General features: G+C 38.8%; 1 protein-coding gene across 1 annotated transcript in view; it reads left to right on the top strand.

Annotated features, from left to right (window-relative positions):
- Nucleotides 1-13950, top strand: part of vps36 (vacuolar protein sorting 36 homolog) — a 72349-nt gene extending 58399 nt beyond the window's left edge. Inside the window, exons 10-14 of the mRNA XM_043692140.1 lie at nt 3100-3165; nt 4298-4362; nt 5454-5538; nt 11590-11666; nt 11746-13950. Of these exons, the coding sequence (XP_043548075.1) occupies nt 3100-3165; nt 4298-4362; nt 5454-5538; nt 11590-11666; nt 11746-11839 (387 nt within the window). The 3' untranslated portion in view covers nt 11840-13950. The remainder of the gene's footprint in view (nt 1-3099; nt 3166-4297; nt 4363-5453; nt 5539-11589; nt 11667-11745) is intronic.
- The last annotated feature ends 3459 nt before the right edge of the window (nt 13951-17409 follow it).

Raw genomic sequence — 17409 nt, 5'->3', positions numbered from 1 at the left:
CCTCTCTCCTCTCTCCTCTCTCTCTCCCTCTCTCCCTTGCACTGTCCTCACCATGTGCTTCCTTTGTCTATTCTTCTCCCATTTAAAAGTGCTGTTGTTTTGACTTTTTTCCCCAAAGTTCCAAAACAATGCAACAGCATATAAGACATTAATTGCTGCTCCTGGAATTCGAGAAAATCACCTCCAGCACCTAAAATACCTCAAAAAAAAAAAGGAGCAGCTCTTACAGCCAGAAATTTTTCCCGTCCTCTATCTTGGATTACCCAGAATCCAGTATCATCTTGGAAGGAGTCCTAGTGTCCCATTCATATGATGAATTCCTCCGTGTCTGCCGCAAGAACAATGTGGTCCATTTTGGTGGTGGGGCAGAAATTGAGCCTTCGGCTGAGAACTTCAATCTCTTCTGGTTGAAGGGTGTGGTCCGATAAGTTGACGATCAGTTTCCCTGTGGTGATAACATTTTCAGCTGTGGTGCTGAGGTTGGGTGGTGGCAGGGGTTGGGGGGATGCTTGGCTACTGCTCATGGTGATGCCAAGTTTCCACAATTTCTTTTTCTTGGTGTGCATGTGCATTGTATAGTTCTATCGCCTTGTCTGCTTAACAGTGTCGTGTAACTGTACTGCCGTATCTTGGGTGCAAGCTGTGTATGTGGACTCTATCTTGATTTAAAGGTTATGGTGCCTGCTGTGCAGTTGGTGCACGAGATGATTGATGAGTTTGCGAGAGGTGTGGCGGCAAAGTCTCTCAGCGTAGTCTGTGTTGTTGGTCAACTTGAGTAGATTTATGATCCATAATCCTTTTAGGATCTTCCCTCCTGTCTTGCGTTTCTGCAGAAACTTGATGTCTGTGTTGATATGCGCAATCTTCTTGGAGATCCTCTCCACTTTGAGCCAGCAGTTAGTGGTGTCAGTGGTAGCCATGATGTGGAGGAACCAATGTTGTGGCCAAGCAGAGGCTGATAGCCAAGTTTGGAACCCATGAGGATGGCCTCAATCAGGTTCTTGGGTTCATGTCACTCTACAGGTGACCCCACTACACTATACATTCTCTCTTATACACACACTCTTACATACACACACACATACACCCCCGCCCACACTCTATCATGTGCACTGACATGCACGCACTCTCTCATGCACGCACAGTCTATGGGGTGAATTTGTATTTGCAGATATGTTCTATTCTGCTCAAAAAGCACATAATCTGCAGGCAGTCAATCCATGTAATATTTTATAAATTCCTACTTTGGAAGTAGAACCAGTCTGACTGAAGATTGGGTTACAGACAGACTCTAACCTTCACACCTTTAATGCAGTGTCTGAGCTGAGATGTCACCTTTTTTTTTTATAAAACCTTAAGTTATCTCGAGAATGTGACTTAAAAGAAGTTCTGGGATTTGCACATTAATGAACTGAAACCTGCAACCCATTCTAAAAGATGAAGGACAACAGCAATCTAGGTTTGTTCAATATATCATTTCAGTTACGTGACATTGTAATCTTTTGCTATAAATTCTTTGTCTTATGATCCCGTTCCACAGCTACCTGATGAAGGAGCAGCGCTCCGAAAACTAGTGCTTCCAGATAAACCTGTTGGACTATAACCTGGTGTTGTGTGATTTTTAACATTGTACACCCCAGTCCAACACTGGCATCTCCATATCATGACTACTAATGAGGAGAGGTTGTGCAGAATGTGCCTGTATTCATTGCATTAGGAGAATGAGAAGAGACCTCTATTGAAACATAAGATTCTTAGGGAACTTGACAGGATAGTTGCTGAGAGGTTGTCTCCCCTTGTGGGTGAGTCTAGGACCAGAGTGCATAATCACAGAGTACGGGGTCACCCTTAAGACAGATATGAGGATGATTTGTTTTCTGAGTGCAGTGGAGACTGTCGAGTCTGGGCCATTAAGTATATTCAAGACTGAGATACGCCAGCATGGTGGTTCAGTGGTTAGCACTGCTGCCTCCCAGCGCCAGAGACCCAGGTTCAATTCCAGTCTCATGCAACTGTCTCGATGGAGTTTGCACATTCTCCCCACATCTGCCTGGGTTTCTTTGAGGTGCTGTATTTTCCAGAGGTATGCAGGGTAAATGAATTTGCTAAATTGCTCCGTAGTATGTTGGGATGTGTAGGCTGGGTGAGTTAGCCATGGGAAATGTGGGACTACAGGGATAGGTTGGGGGGCTAGGTCCAGGTAGGATGGTGTTTGGAGGGTTTGTGTGGATTCACTGGGCTGAAAGGCCACTTTCCACACTATAGATATTCTTTTATTTTACAAACAAATTTTTAATCAGGATAAAGGAGTTGAGGATTATCAGATCAGCCAATATCTCACTGAATGTCAGAGCAGACTCAATGGGCTGAATGGTCGACCTCTCATGGTTTTCTGGCTTAAAATTCAATGGAATCAGCAACAAATTCAGGCCAACAGGATTTATGTATCACGTACTGAGGTCACAGTTCACAATCTCTCATACTTGTTCAAAAACTGGTTGAAAAAAAAGTTTTGTACCAAAAAAAAACCCATTATACCTTGTTAGTTTTTACAGATTACTGTATTTCAGTCAGCATGTCCAGACAGGTTGTGACACATCTGTGGGGCAGATGGGACTTGAACCCATACCTTCTGGCTCAGAAGCAGGGACACAACAGCCCTGTCTTATTTTTGATATGCTTGGAGTAGAGCCAAAGATTTCTTCAATTCTGCCAATCTAATGAGAAAGCATTGTCCTCTAATTTGCCAAACATTTTGCCTGTTTGCAGAAATTTGACCTCAAGATTTCAAAAGACATAAGGCTTCAGAAAAATTCCGAGTTGGTGACAAGGAAATAGTTTTATTGTCGTATAATGGTTCTTTGTTATTTCCTCCCATTCACTGAGAATCTCGTGCAGTACCTACTTGTATTATGAAAAATAATATTGTCTAATCAAAAAGAAAATGGACCTATGTCGAAGCAGTTTTAAAAAATAATTAGATGAACATTTTATTAATGGAAACAAGAGAGACACTTTGAAGCATTTGTCAAGAGAAAAATGTTGACAGCAATGGTTTTTGCATTAAAATATTGTTAAACAATGCTTAAATTTTGACAGGAACAAGGTGGAATGATGGCACTGACGGAGGTTTATTGCTTGACAAACCGAGCTCGAGGGATGGAGGTAATGGTACAACAGTTGATAGCTTTCTAATGTTCACATGTGTTTAAGACCGATCAAATTAAACTCAGTGTAAAGGGAACTGATTAAAACTGGTTTTAGCATGAGTATTAATATTCACAGTAAATTGATTGCAGACTTTTAGTCCTTCTGGGGCTGTTTTAAGTGCATTTATGGGACTGAAGTGTGGCAAATGACTGGAGAGAGAGAAAGAATAAAGGTTTCAAGTCAATGGCCTTTTGTCAGAGATGGTTAAAGATGCAATAGGTATTAGGTAAGTACAGAGGCAGGGAAAATGCGAAAGACAAAAGAAGAGGTCTAAGATAGGGTGGAAGTCAGGACAGCAAATATGAGTAAGGATGTGAAAAGCAATGAAGTGGACAAGGTAAGAACGAAGCAGAAATCCCTTTGGAAGGAAGAGCAGTGTGCATTTCTTGAAGATAAATGGCAGCGAATTAAACACCAATAGAAAGCAAATCACTGGTAATCTGAAAGCAAGAAAGATGTTGTGCTCAACAGGATTCTGTTTATCTATTTTAAATTCCTCATTTGCTCTCTTAGCATCGACCCAATTGCACAGCTTACTGTTTGTTTTTATGCTTTTTAAAAAAAAATTCTGTTGAAAGTTATCAACTTGAATCATTAGCTTTGTTCATCTATTTGCAGATGCTGCCTGATCTGCTGAGTAGTTCTAGCACTGTTTGTATTTCAGACTTCCAGCAATTTCAGTATTTTGCTTTTGCTTCAGTGAGGACTGGTATTAAGAGGGATATTCTAATCTGACTTGTTGGCAGACATAGTTTCATTTCTCCACACTACTCTTGTACTTGGTCAGCTGACAGTATGTTTAAATTGTAAAAGACATCATGTGGAACTTCCACCATCTGGAGGAAGTCAGTGTAGGTTTGTACTGTACTTGGTTAATTAAATAGGAAAACTGTTTGAACCAGGAAAATAAAGTGCCAAGTTAAATTATTCAAACATCAGTGACTATTTTCTGAGTTCAAAATTTGCACTTGTTTTGTGTTTTGATTTTTCTGTCTACCTCAAAGAAAATGTCATGCAGAGGTGTTTGTTATCCTTTCTTCACTATTTGTAGTAATTAATTTACAGAAAAACTTTTCTTTTCTAACAGCTTCTCTCACCGGAAGATTTAGTGAATGCTTGCAAAATGTTTGAGGCCCTGAGTCTACCAATGAGGTGAGTAGGAAACAAGATTTATCTTAGCTCACCGTGTCATAATGTTGTTTGGAGGGATATATGGTTTCTAATTTTATAACAAGTTTTCTGATTCTTGCAACGGACGTCAAATTAAGTGAACATAATTTCTCACATACATATTTTGCATACTGTTTTCTGTCACAGCTCCTGCATAAAGTATTATCTTGCAGTAGGGACTGCTTTTTGAACAGTGGAATTCACTAGGGATACTTTTATAAATCTATTGGAAAGTGATTGAAACAACATAAGCATTCTGTTCTTGTGCTATAGATCATTGTAATAATTTCACACTGCTGAAAAATGAAAATTATTGGCAGCAAATACTTTACATCTTGTGGGGATTGAAAAAGGTAATGGCAGAAATGTCACAATTAGGAGCAGACCATGGTTGAAGAAACATTGGGATAGAAAATGTTGCATCAGACCAGGTGCAACAGAGGATTCGCAAGGACAGAGTAGTGTTCTCACAGGAGGTGGGTTGAGAAAAAGTATTATCGAGGAACTTGGTAGGCTAATACATATTTCTTGACAGCCTATTCCCGGAAATGGAGGTAAGTTGAAAAAGGAACGTTGGAAATTGATGGTAATGTCAAGGGAGGGGTGGAAACTGGGAACAAAGTTTGGTGCTATTCTCTGGTTTGGGATAAGAACAAGAAGCAGTAACAACAATGTAGTCATCATCAGTTTCAAAGTTGAAGGGATGATGGGGTTTGTTGCAGATGGAGTAAAGTGATGGTGGATTGCATCACTTTATTTTATTTCTAGTCTTATTTCTAGTCACTATACAAAAACTCTATCTGGATGTTTGTTAAAATGAGTTTTGTAATAGAATAGTTTGTTGACTCGTGAGTCTTGCACAGCTTGAGTGAGGGCTGCATGGAAGCAAACATTCACAGATTCATAAGGAGGAACAAAATGGTCAATGGGTTGGTAATGAATAGTTGGTATGGTAGATAGCTGTAGAGATTTTTTATTTTTTACAAATTATATGGCAAACATCGTGATTTGTAATCATTTCTAAATGCAAAAGTATGTTTCAGTTAATAGAAAGAATTTTATTTTTCCTGCAGATTACGTATCTTTGATAGTGGAGTGATGGTAGTTCAGCTACAGTCACACAGTGAGGATGAAATGATTGCTTCAGCCGTGGAGACAGTAAGAAATTTTCCTTTTAACGATTAACAAAGCAATATTTGAATAGTCTCAGTAATTAACTACAAGGTAACTGGGCAGTAATCTGTTGAGAAATGAACAATTGCATGAAACCAAACTAATTATTTGAATTGTGCCATATAATAAAAGAACACAGAACAATACAGCACAGAAACAGGCCCTTCGGCCCTCCAAGCACACACCCTCAAATCTTGCCCTTCCATACTAAAGCTTTCTTCACTTAGGGGAACCATATCCCTCTATTCCTTTCCTATTCATGTATTTATCGGTGCTTCTTGAATGCTGCTATTGTGTTTGCTTCCACTACCTCCTCTGGAAATGCGTTCCAGGCCCTTTGTGTGAAAAAGTTGCCTCGCTCATCTCTTTTAAACGAATCGCCCCCCCACCAAATCTTATGCTGTGTCCCCTAGTAATTGACTCCTCCACCCTGGGAGAAAGGCTCGTACTTTCCACTCTTGCAATGCCATTCACAATCTTATAAACTTCTATCAGGCTTCTCCTCAACTTCCGGTATTCCAGTGCAAACAAACCCAGTCTATCCAACCCTTCTTCATAGCTAAACTCCCCCATACCAAGCAACATCCTGGTAAATCTTTTCTGTATCCTCTCCAAAGCATTCTCAACCTTCTGGTAGTGTGGTGATCAGAATTGTACACAAAATTCCAAGTATGGCCTAACTAAAGTTCTATAAAATTGCAGCATAACTTGTCTATCCTTATACTCAATACCCCTACCAATGAAGGCAAGCATGCCATAGGCCTTTTTTACTACCTTATCTACCTACGCTGCCACCTTCAGTGATCTGTGGACCTGCACACCCAGATCCCTCTGCATATCAATACTCCTAAGGGTTACGCCATTCATTGTATAATTTCCACTGTACTTGACCTTTCAAAATGCATCACCTCACATTTGTCCGGATTGAACTCTGTGTGCCATTTTTCTGCCCATGCCTCCAACTGATCTATACCGTATCAGCTGACAACTCTACCAATCTTTGTACCATATGCAAACTTACTAATTAGACCAGCTATGTTTTCCTCCAAATCATTTATGTAGATCATGATCAACAGAGGTCCCAGCACTGATCTCTGTGGAATGCCATTAGTCACAGCCCTCCATTCAGAAAAGAATCCTTCTACCCTTCCCTATATTAATCACAGTAATGTCACTAAAATGCATGAGAGATAGTGTTAGTCTGAACCTATATGCAAGGCTTTAAGCGTTTGCCTCAGATGGTATTTCAAAAATGGGAAATAATTGAGTTTGCTGTACATATGGACACAGGGTACAACATTGAGTTCTACTGACGGCAATGGAGCCGAATATTGGATGTTGAGTATATACTGGCATGTACTCCCATTATCTAAGCCAAATTTCTATCTGCCAAAAATTTATAGAGCACCAGGTTTTTAAAGTGTATTTCTTCATGTTATAAGCCTTCTATTCTACATGTCTGACCCCACCTTGAAAGGTGAGCATGCAAATTGCTCAAGATCAGTCGCCCCTTCTCCCTCCCCCCCCCCCCCCCCCCCCCCGCCCCCACGAGAAGTAACAGGTAAAATATGAAGGTAACATGTTATTTACAGTTGCTCCTTTCTAGTGGAAATGTTTGTTTTTGTGTATGTTCTCCCCTGACATGGTCAATACTGGAAACTTTGACCATGAGCTATCAGAGCAGATGTAGGCTATTCGGCCCATTGAGCCCGCTCTGCTTATCATCAGATCATGTCTCCCTGATAATTCTCAACTTCACTTCATTTCCCCATAATCCTTGATTCACTTACTGTTAATCTCAACCTTGAATAACTTAACAATGCAGCCTAGACAACCCACTGTGGTAGAGTTCCACAGATTCATTACCTTCTGAGAGAAAATGTGTTAAATGGGCGACATCATAATCTTAAAGTAATGGCATCTGGTTCTAGGTGCTCCCTCAAAAGGAAACAGTCTCTCCACATTTACCCTCTCAAGTTCCCTAAGATTCTTATATATTTCAGTAAGGTCTCCTCTCATTCTCCTAAATTCCAAAGAGTAAGGAATTCATAGAATCATTGAATCACTACAGTGTGGAAACAGGCCCTTCAGCTCAACAAGTCCACACCGACCCTCTGAAGAGTAACTCACCCAGACCCATTCCCGTATCCTATTATCCTATATCTACCCATGACTAATGCACCTAACCTATACATCCCTGAACACTATGAGTAATTTAGCATGGCCAGTTCACCTAACCTGTACATCTTTGGGGAGAATGTGCAAACTCCAAACAGACAGTCGCCCGAGGCTGGAATCAAACCTGGATCCCTGGCGCCATGAGGCAGCAATGCTAACCACTGAGCCACCGTGCCCAAGCTACTCAGTCTGACCTTAGTACACAATCCCTCCATAGCTGGGATCAATCTAGTGAAACTTCCCTGGACTGCCTCCAATGCCAGTATATCTTTCTGGAGATAAGGGGACAAGAACTGTTCAGTGTTCATCTGTGGTCTGACCAGTGCCTCGTATAGTTTAAGTAAAACCAACATTCCATTTACCTTGCCTATGGCCTGCTGAACTTGGATGTCAGCTTTTTGTGCATCATATTATGACCTCCAAATCCCACTGACCTATAGCTTTCTGCAGTCTTTTCCCCTTTAAACAATATTTAGCTCTTCTATTCTTCATACCAAAGTGCATAACTCCGGGTAGTGCTCGTGTAAGGTTCAGAGAGAAGGAGGTGTTCGTAGATTGTGTTCATGAGAATTTCTTGTAGCAGTACATGTCCAGTCCAACAAGACGAGTCACTAGACCTGATTTTTGGGTATGAGGTGGGCCAAGTAGATAAAGTGTCATTTGGGGAATATCTGGAGGATAGTCATATAAAATAAAACAAAGACCTGGGGACTCTGAAGGTCTGAAACAAAAACAGAAATTGTTGGAGACATTCAGCAGGTCTGGTGGCATCTGTGGAGAGAAAGCAGAGTCAACGTTTCAAGTCCAGTGACTCTTATTCAGATCGAGGGGACAATGATCATTGTATCATAAGGTTTAGGATGATAGTGAAAAATGACATTGATCAATCCAGGATAAGAATAATCAACTGGCAAACAGCCAATTTCAATGGGGCTAGAACAGATCTGGGTCAAACGGATTGAAACCAAAGGTGACAGGAAAAGCAGTAGCTATATAATAAAGGTAGCACCTTCTATATTCAGCTTGGTTCTCAATTGTGTTTACAACCTGACAGCTGTCATAAGTGCACTTTTTCTTCTTTAGCTTAATATTTATTCTTATCAGTTTGGGTGGAAATCAAGAATAGGAAGGGAAAAAAGTTACAGGTGAAAGTTGCCTATCGGCCCCCGAAGAGTTGTCTTTCTGTAGGACAAAATATAGATGGTAGAATAATGGTGGCATGTAAGAAGGGCAGGGCAGCTATCATGTGTGATTTCTATATGTGCATTTTGACTGGACAAATCAAATTGGCAAAGGTAAAACGCAAGACAGTTTTGTCGAGTGCAGCAAGGACTGTTTCTTAGACCAATACATTGCGGAACCTACATAAGAACAGACTATTTTAGATCTACTAATGTGTAATTAGGTAGATTTAATGCGATCGCATTAAGAATCATCTAGATGATTACAAAATTAGAAATTCAGTTTGAGGAAGAGCAACTTGGGTCCTAACCTATGTCTTCAGCTTAAATAGAGGCAATTACAGAAGTATAAAGAAAGAGTTGTCTAAACCAGGCTGGGAAAATAAACTGAGGGATATGTCAGTGGATGAGGATTGGCAGATATTTAAGTAGGTACTTCATAACGCTCAGCAAAAAAAAATATTCAGATCAAAAAGAAGAAGGATGAGCTACCTGTGGTGTCCAAAGTGATCAAGGAGAATATCCAGTCAAAAACTAAGGCATAGAAAGCAGCAAAAACTAATGGGATGCCAGAGGACTCTGAATTTTTTTTCAAAAACAGCACCAGATGAGAAAAATATTAATAAAGAGAGAGAAAATTTATTATGAAAGTAAATTGGCAAGCAATATATAAATAAGCAGCAAGAGCTTTTACAGATACATAAAAACAGTGTAGATAAAGAAAGTGGATGTTTGGAGAATATAACTGGGAATTGATGATGGGGTGCAAGGAAATGGTAGATAATTTAAACCAATAATTACATCAGCTCTTAAGGTGGAGGACACTAAATATCCCAAAGGTAATATAAGCAGGGAGGAAAGGTCTAATAGAAGTCTCTATCACATAGGACAAAGTATTTGACAAACTAATGGGACTGAAGGAGAACAGAGTTGCTAGGGCTGATGGCATGCAGAACGTGGTTGCAGAGACAGTGGGAAGCATGGATTGAAATATTTCAGAACTTTGTGGATTCTGGGAGGGCTTCCATTGGATTGGTGAACTGCTAATGTGATACCACTGTTCAAGAAGGGAGATGACAGAAAGCAGGAAATTAAATATCAGTTAGCTTACTGTCTGAAATTGAGAAATATGCTAGTGTCCATTTTTAAGGGAAGATTGTGGGGATTTAGAAAAGCTTAACTCTGTCAAATAGAGTCAATATCGTTTTGTGCCAGGATAATCATATTTGGCAAATTTACTGGAGTTCTTTGATAATATAACATGCAGAGCTGATAAAGGGGACCCAGTAGTGTAATGTGTTTGGATTTCCTCAATACATTCGATAAGATGCCATTAAAAGCTTATTGCACAAGAATGGAGCTTATGGTCTTGGGGGTAATTTAACAGCGTAGATTGGCAAATGGTTAATACAAAAGATAGAGTCAAGATTATGTATCGTTCTTAGGTTGGAAATGTGTAACTTGTGGAGTGTCACAAGGATCAATCTTAGGGTCTCAATTGTTTACTATTTATATTAATGACTTGGAGGAAATGGCAGTGCGTAATGTATCCAGATTTACTGATGATACAAAGCAGATGGGAGAGCACGTTATGCTAAGGACATATGAAGAATCTGCAAGGGGATACTTTATAAGTTGAATGAGTGGGCAAATACTTGGTAGATGGAGATTAATGTAGGAAAGTGTGCGAACATGCACTTTGGTCAGAAGAATCAAAAATTTGTCTATTATATAAATAGAGATACACTCCAGAACAAAATGGCACAGAATAATCTAATTGTTCTTGTGCATGAAACACAAAAACCTAGCATGCAGGTGCAGCAAGCAATTCAGAAGGGAAATGGAATTTGTAGCTTTTATTGCGAGGTGGGTGGGTGAACAAGGATTCCTGATGAAGGGCTCCTGCCCGAAACATCGATTTTCCTGCTCCTCGGTTGTTGCCTGACCTGCTCTGCTTTTCCAGCACCACTCTAATCTTGACTTTGGAAACAAGGAAGTCTTGTTATAACTGTACAGGGATTGGAGAGGCTGCAGCTCTAGTACTTTGCACAGTTTTGGTCCCCATACTTATGAAGGGATATACTGAAAATGGGGGCCATTCAAAGGAGAAGCATTGGGCTGATTCAAGGGGTGAAGGGATTGACTTATCAAGTACACTTAAACAGCTTATGCCTTTATACATTAAAGTGAGGAGAGAGCTTCCTAAAACATACAAAATTCTGAGCGGGCTTACAGATTAGATTATTGAGAAGATTATTCCATCAGTGGTAGAATCTCAAACTAAGGGATCTAATTAGAGAATAAAGGAACTATCATTTAAACTTGAGATGCAAAGAAATTTCTTCTCCCCAAGGATGGCGAATGTCTGGAATTCTCTACCCCAGAGCCTTGTGGAGACAAGATATCTGAAAGCATTTAAAGAAGAGGTAGATAGATTTTTGACTGGGGAGCTGAGAGCTATGAGATGATCTGATAAAATGTTAAGACAAGCTGAAAGGGTGAAATGACCCACACCTGCACCTATTTCTCATATTCGTATATTGAGAACTCTCTGTGCTGCACGCACAGCACGTTCACTAAACCACCAGAGTATAAGTTTTCAGGCTGTGTTTATACTACCCAGCCAACAAGTTGTCTATCAAATCCATGGATATTTTTCTTTTTTTTCTGTACATAGGTATCAGAAAAAGGTTTTGTTAGTTCTGAAGAGTATGCTAAGCTCATGGGAATTTCCGTACTTCTGGCCAAAGAAAGGTAAGTAATAATGATAGAATCATACAATTGAGCATTTTACCATGCATTATTACACACATTTATTGTTTTTTCCACCCAGGCTACTACTAGCAGAGAAAGTTGGCCACTTGTGTCGTGATGACTCTGTTGAAAGCTTGCGATTTTACCCAAATTTGTTTCTGACGCAAGACTGAAAATTCACCTGTGAAAATCTGTTTGGTACTTTCTTTGGAGCACAATGACTAAGTTGTGTGTGATGTATCACAGAATTACTGGATGACCATTAACTGCAGGATGTTGTGCATTAAAATTCAGGCTTCACAACAAGTGTATGGTAGAAAAATTCCACCCATGATAATGAAAAGGAGATCAGAGCACCACTACATGTGTGTTCAGGGTTTAAGCAAAAGCCCTGGACTGAACTATTTGAGTTGAATAGAATTGAATTATTTTGTCACATTGAACAACTGGTTTACTTCTGGATTTAAACCTGATTAAAGCACACTAAAGGAACTGAATTAAAATCTGTAGTCTAAAATCTCCTCAACTTTGAATTCTTAGCTTGAGATATAATCATTTTTGTCAATGATGTTGTTATGATAATGGAACCTTTTTTCAGGTTCCAACAGTAACATGTGTAAAGGGTTGCTTCAATTTTATTATATCAAAAATCCACTGTGACAATATTTTTAGATATTTTTCAGTTCTCAATCATCACTAAAGTACTATTTTGCCTTCACTGTTTTCACATTTCTTTCAGATTTATATTTTGAGTTGTTTAATTCTGACTAGTTTTAGTTTTCTCCATCTGTTTATTGTTTTTTGCTCTTCATCTAGTGATGCATTTCCCTTTTAGTAGTGTTTTATTTTGCTGCTGCTTTCAATGTTGTATTTTTTAGAACATGTAATAAAGTGAAGGTCAAGAAACAGTCAGAAAAAAAAACCCATTGAGTTGGCAGAATCAATTGGAAGACTATGGGAGAAATGTTTCAGATATTCATAATCAAAGAAATGAAAGGACACAAGACAAAAAGGAAATGCTATGCAGTAGTTAAGTCAAGCTAAAGCACTGGGGCCTGGGAGGGAATGGCGGAAGAAAGGGGAACAGATACAGAAATAAAATGTGGTCTGGATTCTGTCAAAGAGAGGTTTAGGTACAGCAAAGGATCTGTTGAATCTCCAAAATCCTTTGTCAATGTCAATGAAAAACAATGTATAATTTGGTTGTAGCTCTAGAACATGTGAATTAAGCATTCAATTTGGCAGGCTATGGATGTAAAAGATGGAATGACCACAAGAACAAAATATTTTTGGTCAGTTTCAGATTGGTTAGTTATGATATCTCAATGACTCACTATCTAATTTGTAATTGTTTGGTGCCTCATTTGAAATTACTGGTTGCCTGATTAGGACGTTGTGGATTTGATATTGTTCCTGTACTATTTAACTAATGATTAGAAACAAGATTCAAAATACCATATGGAGATGGGCCAGCAAGTTATTTGAGCCAAAGGCTAGACATGTGGGTGTGGCCAACTAAGGTGGGCTTCAAGAGAATCGGTAGATAAATTTTATAAAATTGATAGCCCAATTAGAGCAGGATTACTACATCATGCATGATAGACTAAGACAGACATATTTAACTTGCAACCTTATGCTCACTTGTAATCCCACCCCCACCACTGAGAATTTGCAATCAGTCCTCAAAACTCAGGAAATTCTGATTTTTTTTTTAGTTGGATTTTTTTTCACTGTTTCAATTTTGTAGGCCTAAATATTTGGAAGATGTTTTATTTGTGAACTTGAGATATATCCTAATTAATGGGACATGGGTTTAAACCTTACAAGTAGCTGATGAGTTTCCCTTAGTTAAATTTGATTAACTCTACTTACTGAAGTAGGGTTATTTTATGAAAGTGTGCTATTAGCAGAGGGTCTTGCCTGCTTGCATGGCAGAAAGGAAATTAGGGGTTATTCTGTCCATGATTTTCCCAACCAAGTGAACAGTGACAGTGGGAAATTTGCATGTGCTTCTCTCTGGCTTTGCCACCATATGCGGTATGAACTCAAATTTGAACCTATTATATAAACGATATCCTCTTACACTCCCAGATTATTGTGATGCATTATATTTATTGCAGAAAAACTGATATTATGTGCAGCAATTTGGATGTATCTGTTTTAGTGATAAACATTTATTATGTTCTAGTGTGGGGGAAGGGATGACTAAAATTGACAGAATAGTGAATGGGAGAGAGGGGAGGGATACCTTAGAAACATAAAATAAAAATGAACATTTACCTCCTTTTTCTTGTTTGCGTGTTAATTCTGCATTTTTAAAAATTCTTGTCTTGGGGAATTCCCAACTGAAGCATTAAAGATCAGAGCTCAAGTCCACCCAGAAAATTACATCAATATTCAAATAAAAACTGATACAATTACTCTGTACTCCAAGCATCTTTCACACTGGTACATGCCACCAAATTTGGAGATATAGGCAGCATTTATAAAAATCTTACTTGCAATTTTATTTTAAGTAATAGTCACAGATTCAAACTATTAAATCTACTTGCATTGGTCCTTTCATGAGGAGCTAAGTTATTAAAGAATTAAAGAGAAGCAAAAATTTGCACAAGCAAAACAAATTGTCATTTTCAGTGTCTACAAAAAGTAGTTCATTTCTGTAACAAACCTGTGCAGTTTAAGCATTTGGGTTCTGTAATGGTGAAAGCAGTTCTCATCTGTGCACATTTGGTAGTGTCTACTTGTATTTTTCATTGAATGTTGGGACATGCTGCAATTATGTGCTAGGGAGTATAGTTGTTGGAGCTGTAATCTGTTTGAACAGATAATGAGTGCAAAACTAGGAAAAACTGATTCGAAATGTATAAGCCTCAAGCGAGACTATCAAGCCCGCTTCCACATACAAATTCATAGCTATGTAAACTCTGATTAAAAGTAATTTGTGTTGCTCTAATTAAATATTTTGGGGAAAAAAAACTGATTAAATATGTTGTTAAGAGCAGAAATTAAAAGTTCTCATGATAAGTCAAAACAGAAAACTTGACAAGAGGAGAGTAGACCAACTGATTCACAATTTGGTTCTATCAAGGTATTGTACAAGCATCATTTAACATCAGTCCAAGTCTTCTCCAGATCATTCTGTCAGAGAGGCAGGAAGTCAGTGGAAAAGTTCTCCAATCAATTTAAGAAAGGCCGACAGAAAAATCCCCATTCCCAAAGGTAAACAAATTCCAGGAGACTGTAATTTCTGATATTGCTTGCTAGACCTATCCTGCCAATTTCCTATAATTTGAAGAGACTCATCCAGCTTCCTTTTCAAGGCACAAAGCACATCCCTGCATTCTGCATATTCCACCAATCAATTTGAGATTTTTCTGACACTCTGTGAGAAGGGCTGCATGCTATCGTTTAAACTAATGTTTAAATGTTTCTTGTATTTACAATGAAGCCTTCTGTCTACGCTAAGTTAGTCGCCTTCCTGTACCGAAATGATTTTGTCTGCCATTTAAGGATTACAAACTTATCATCTTAGGTCAGGATGTCAGCCCACTGAAATTTAATACTTTTGTGCAAGTTGCCAGCTTACAACAGGTGGATTTGTTTTTTTTCAAATATTTATATATATATAGACTTGCATTTTCCATTTTGGCTGAAGTTCATTGTTTGCACTTCCATGCCTCTGAATTTGATGGCTCTGAATTTGAAGTTCCATTCTGGAGACTTGCATGCAAAGTCTTGGTACCATTCCAGTGCAGTATTGAGGGCATGCTGCACTGTAAATGTTTTTGTGTTACAGATTAGACTGTCTCCCTCAGGTGGACTACACTGACCAAGAGTACAGTTGAATGCCCTGGTTTTCTCACCAATTCATAAGCATAACTACCTTCTAAACAGTTGACTTTAGTTCCATTACCAACTATTGCAAGTTATGAATTTCAGATAGGCTGAATGACTAACCTCTGCTCTTACGTTTTATCTGAGTGCAAATTGGTTGCTATGTTTCCAACATTAAAACAATGATTACAGTTCACAAAGTACTCAACTCGAAAGCAGTCTAGGATGTCCTGAGGCTGTGAAAAATGCTCAAGGAATATGTGAACTTTTGTCATTAACACGGAGAATTAAAATTTTAAAAGGAGGTTTAAAACGATATACCAGATAATAGAAATTTTATTTTTCCTTATTCTGTTTATCACATGTTGTAATGGCATTTGGACTCTCAACCCCTTAGAATGATGGAATGTAGTATTACGCCTGTGATTCTTAGACAACTAAATCCCTAATCACAACCATGTTTATGCTGAATGTGCCAGAAGGCATTCTGCCTTGTGGGCGAATAGAGGTAGTCATTACTGAACTGCTTGTGAGGACTGGAGAGACTGAGCTTCTGGGAAAAATTAACTCAAAAAAGGAATGTTTTGATCCTTCTATAAAAAGTAAAAGTTCCCATGTAGTTTCCATATTTAGATATAATTAGAAATCTGGAAAGCGCAGAAAATCAGTATTTTAATACAATACCCATCTTTGTGGTATATGTTTTTTGTGGTCTATATTTTAATGAGAAGTCAAATGGACAATTTTGTTTTGCAAATGCTATTCTTAACAAGCCCTGAAATGCTTTGTGTCTGGAGAGATCAGCAGGGCAAGGAAGCATGTTGATGGTTTTTACTGCTCTTCTGTGGTGAAGATCGAAATAAGAAGGAATACTTGCTTCAACAAACCAGTAATTTATCAGAATCGACTGTCTAAAAAGCTCTTCTCAAAGAATTCTAATTGGTTGCTAAAATTGGAATCAGATTCTCAATCACAGATCTACCACCATCAGCAGTAGGGAAAATATTGAATTTCTTGGACATTTTCAGCAAGTGACCATTGGGATTAGATTTTATAAATTAACTTTTTGCTTGATAGAAGTGGAGTTCCTGCTTTTGCTAATTATAACAGAACCGTGGTTGTATATGAAATGGTTATGAATCATTTTTCACTTGAAAGTACATTTTTGCGACATCACTGAATGCAAACCTTTTGTTTTCCTTCATTCTCCCCCCAGACCTGTTTCTGTTTATAATTTAAAATAAATGCATAAATAGCTATGATAAGTAAAATACCAGCCATTCCATACACATACCACCCTCTGCATGAAAAAGTTGCCCCTTAGGTCTCTTTTATATCGTTTCCCTCTCACCCTAAACCTATGCCCTCTAGTTCTGGATTCCCCGATCCCAGGGAAAATACTTTGTCTATTTATCCTATCCATGCCCCTCATAATTTTGTAAACCTCTATAAGGTCACTCCTCAGCCTTCAACACTCCAGGGAAAACAGCCCCAGCCTGCTCAGCCTCTCCCTGTAGCTCAGATCCTCCAACCCTGGCAACATCCTTGTAAATCTTTTCTGAACCCTTTCAAGTTTGACAACATCTTTCCGATAGCAAGGAGAGCAGAATTGCACGCAATATTTCAACAGAGGCCTAACCAATGTCCTGTACAGCCGCAACATGATCTCCCAACTCCTGTACTCAATAGTCTGACCAATAAAGAAAAGCATAGCAAATGCCTTCTTCACTATCCTATCTACCTGCGACTCCACTTTCAAGGAGCTATGAACCTGCACTCCAAGGTCTCTTTGTTCAGCAACACTCCCTAGGACCTTACCATTAAGTGTATAAGTCCTGCTAAGATTTGCTTTCCCAAAATGCAGCACCTCGCATTATCTGAATTAAACTTCATCTGCCACTTCTCA

Source organism: Chiloscyllium plagiosum, chromosome 6, assembly GCF_004010195.1.
Source record: "Chiloscyllium plagiosum isolate BGI_BamShark_2017 chromosome 6, ASM401019v2, whole genome shotgun sequence".
NCBI lineage: Eukaryota > Metazoa > Chordata > Chondrichthyes > Orectolobiformes > Hemiscylliidae > Chiloscyllium > Chiloscyllium plagiosum.
The sequence above is the reverse complement of the archived record's forward strand: the minus strand, read 5'-3'. Positions and strand labels throughout refer to the sequence as shown.